At 39.2% G+C, this 3,113-nt stretch overlaps 1 protein-coding gene across 1 annotated transcript in view; it reads left to right on the top strand.

Annotated features, from left to right (window-relative positions):
• The window catches only part of FAM129A (family with sequence similarity 129, member A), a 67,059-nt gene that overhangs the window by 56,658 nt on the left and 7,288 nt on the right, over window positions 1-3,113 (top strand). The window contains exon 12 of the mRNA XM_009324658.1: window positions 2,626-2,736. Coding sequence (XP_009322933.1) covers window positions 2,626-2,736 — 111 coding nt within the window. The remainder of the gene's footprint in view (window positions 1-2,625; window positions 2,737-3,113) is intronic.

Below are 3,113 nucleotides of genomic sequence, written 5' to 3'. Positions count from 1 at the left end.
ACTCCAGGTGGGGTCTCACCAGAGCAGAGTAGAGGGGCAGAATCACCTCCCTTGACCTGCTGGCCGTGCTTCTTTTGATGCAGCCCAGAATACGATTGGCCTTCTGGGCTGCGAGCGCACATTGCTGGCTCATGTCCAGCTTTTCATCCACCAGTACCCCCAAGTCCTTCTCCGCAGGGCTGCTCTCAATCCCTTCATCCCCCAGCCTGTATTGATACTGGGGGTTGCCCCAACCCAGGTGCAGGACCTTGCACTTGGCCTTGTTAAACCTCATGAGGTTCACATGGGCCCACTTCTTGAGCTTGTCCAGGTCCCTCTGGATGGCATCCCATCCCTCAGGCGTGTCAACCACACCACTCAGCTTGGTGTCATCTGCAAACTTGCTGAGGGTGCACTTGATCCCACTGTCTATGTCATTGATGAAGATATTAAACAGTACCGGTCCAAATACGGACCCCTGCGAGATGCCACTCGTCACCAATCTCCATCTGGACATTGAGCCGTTGACCACTACCCTCTGGATGCAACCATCTAACCAATTCCTCACCTGCCAGACAGTCCACCCATCAAATCCATACCTTTCCAGTTTAGAGAGAAGGATGTTGTGGGCGACCGTGTCTGGGTCTTTCAGGGGGGACCATTCCAAAATGCTGCCAAATAAAATGTCTTTCAGTAAGTGAAGACCATGAGTCAAGACAAAGAAGTAGACAGAAAATATATCCCATACAAACCAAGTGGTTTTTTTTTTTTCTGAACAGAACATGAGTCAAAATTCACAATAAATAAATTAAAGCACAAGTTGTTCTAAAAATGCTGTTATTGCTTCTCTCTCTTTAAAATGCTTCTTTTGATGCAGCCCAGGATACGATTGGACTTCTGGGCTGCGAGCGCACATTTCTGGCTCATGTCCACCTTTTCATCCATAAAATCATCCACTATTTTTTCTCATAAAAATAGTAAGTCGTTTCACTTCGTGTCCACGGACATTTATTTTATTAACAAGCAAGGTCAGACATGTCTATGCTTGTGTAGTCTTAACGTAAAAGAAGCATTTGGCTTAACTCTAACTCGGGTGGATGCTGGAGCAGGATTCCTTGGCTTGGGAGCTTGGCATCCTCTAGTGGCCAATTTTAGGAAATTTGGGAGCACAATGCTCAACTGGCATAAATAAAGCAGCTTTAGTGACTTCACCAGAACTACGCCAATTTATGATTTGCTTCAAATAGAAATTGAAATAAAAAGTGAGTAGTTCATCTTTTAATTAGCCTCAGACTTAACTCTATACTGATCCTGTCTTTTTCTTGTATCCAGGGTCTTGCAGTGCATGAGCCTTTACTGTACAGCCTTCTGATGCATGCACAAATTGAGTAAACCTCCATCTTCTCCATTCCCATTTATAAATACAGTCTGTATAGTCCAATCCTACATGATCTGCAAAGTCAGTTATAAAAATTGGCCTTCAACATTTGTCACTGCATATTTTCATTCATGAAAATATTACTATCCAAGGAGGAATTAAAAGCATGTCTTATCCATAAGTATGTACATACTCATTTACAAACTACAAGAAGTCCTCTATAGTATATGGCTGTCTATGTATATTGACTGGGATGGTCTCATGTGATACAAAGGAAGATCTAGTGGTATGGACAGCTTCCCTGTGGATGTCCCTGTACTTCTGCAATAAGAATATAGTAAAATCTGAGTGGAAGCACTTAGCTAAAAAAGGCAAAACCACATTAAGTAGACATAATAACTGTTTGCAGAACTGTTTTTCTGAAATATCTTTTCAGAGTAGGGTGTTTAATATTTCTAATGAATCTCTGGATAACCTGAAAATATGGCAAATGCCAGCCTAACATAATTCTGTGAGAAATTATTGCACTTTGTGTGATTTTTGCTGATAATTATTTGTATTATAAGGAAAGCCACTGATTAATTACTTTTTAAAAAAATTATCTGCAGTATTAATGATTAAGACCATTAGAATCCGGTAGGAGTCAATGGGAGTCTTCTTATGAGGGATAATGAGTTTTGTCTATGGCCTTTATATATAGATGATCGATTCTGCTTTTTGTCTTTGTCACCATCAGTTTGGATGGTAACATGAGATTAAATCTATACAATACAGCTATGATAACATAATAATAACACCAAGGCTTAACTTTACTGATTGCAACATTTCTGTGCATGTTAGCCTTCAAAGAACTGAAATACAGCATAAAATTTTTGGACAATATAAATGAATCTACTCTAACTAAGTTTGCTGATATAACTGTTTGTTTAGTTACATTAGCAGACTTCCTAGTATTGACCTGACTGTAAAGTCAAGATAGAATTTGAGGTAGTTTCATTTTCTTATTCTCTTGCATTAGGTAATCTTCTTTTTGGCTTCTCATTCCAAAACTGAGTGTTACAATCTAAACTAAACAGGGCTTTTCTTCCCCTTCCACAATCATTTAAAGTAATTGAAATATTTATTGATTTTAGGCCTGTTATTCTTTCTCTGTTTCACCTTCTCAAAAATACAATTTAAGTTAATAGTTACATTTATCATGCTTCTTTACGCATGTAGGAATTTTATGTTACTGGTCTTTAACAGATTTTTTTAATTACTATTTTTAGCTGATGGAAAACGCAGTTTATACTTTCGAGCAGTTGTTCTGTCCAAGTCACCAGGCAGACTCAGTGAAAGTTGCAACTACCATTGAAAAAGTCAAGCTGAGAGTACTGAAGGTAAATGTAATGTTGCAGCATTTGCACTGGAAGACCTTGGGTTCTGCCTTTTCGGACACTGAGAATATATTTTATGTGAATTTATCTCAGTATTTGAAAGAAGATATCTCTTACCATCCAGCTGGCAATACTGATTTGGTGGCACTTAACAAAGCTGCTCATTTTGGGGGTAAAACCTAGTTCTGGGCAGACACTTGTAAAAGTATTTACATGTGCAGTCCTTTTAACTGCAATTAAATCAGCTGGAGATGATGCTGTGGATCTGGGTAGATCATTTTTTATTAGCTTTTTAATTAGCCTGCCCCTAGAATTCATTAATCTCAGAAGAGGCAGTGCTGAAATATCTGGAGAAAGCAATCAGGGGGCTGTTTCTTGCC

This window comes from Pygoscelis adeliae, unplaced genomic scaffold, assembly GCF_000699105.1.
Source record: "Pygoscelis adeliae isolate BGI_AS28 unplaced genomic scaffold, ASM69910v1 Scaffold126, whole genome shotgun sequence".
Taxonomy (NCBI): domain Eukaryota; kingdom Metazoa; phylum Chordata; class Aves; order Sphenisciformes; family Spheniscidae; genus Pygoscelis; species Pygoscelis adeliae.
Note: the sequence above shows the minus strand (reverse complement) of the source record. Positions and strands in the feature narration are given on the sequence as shown.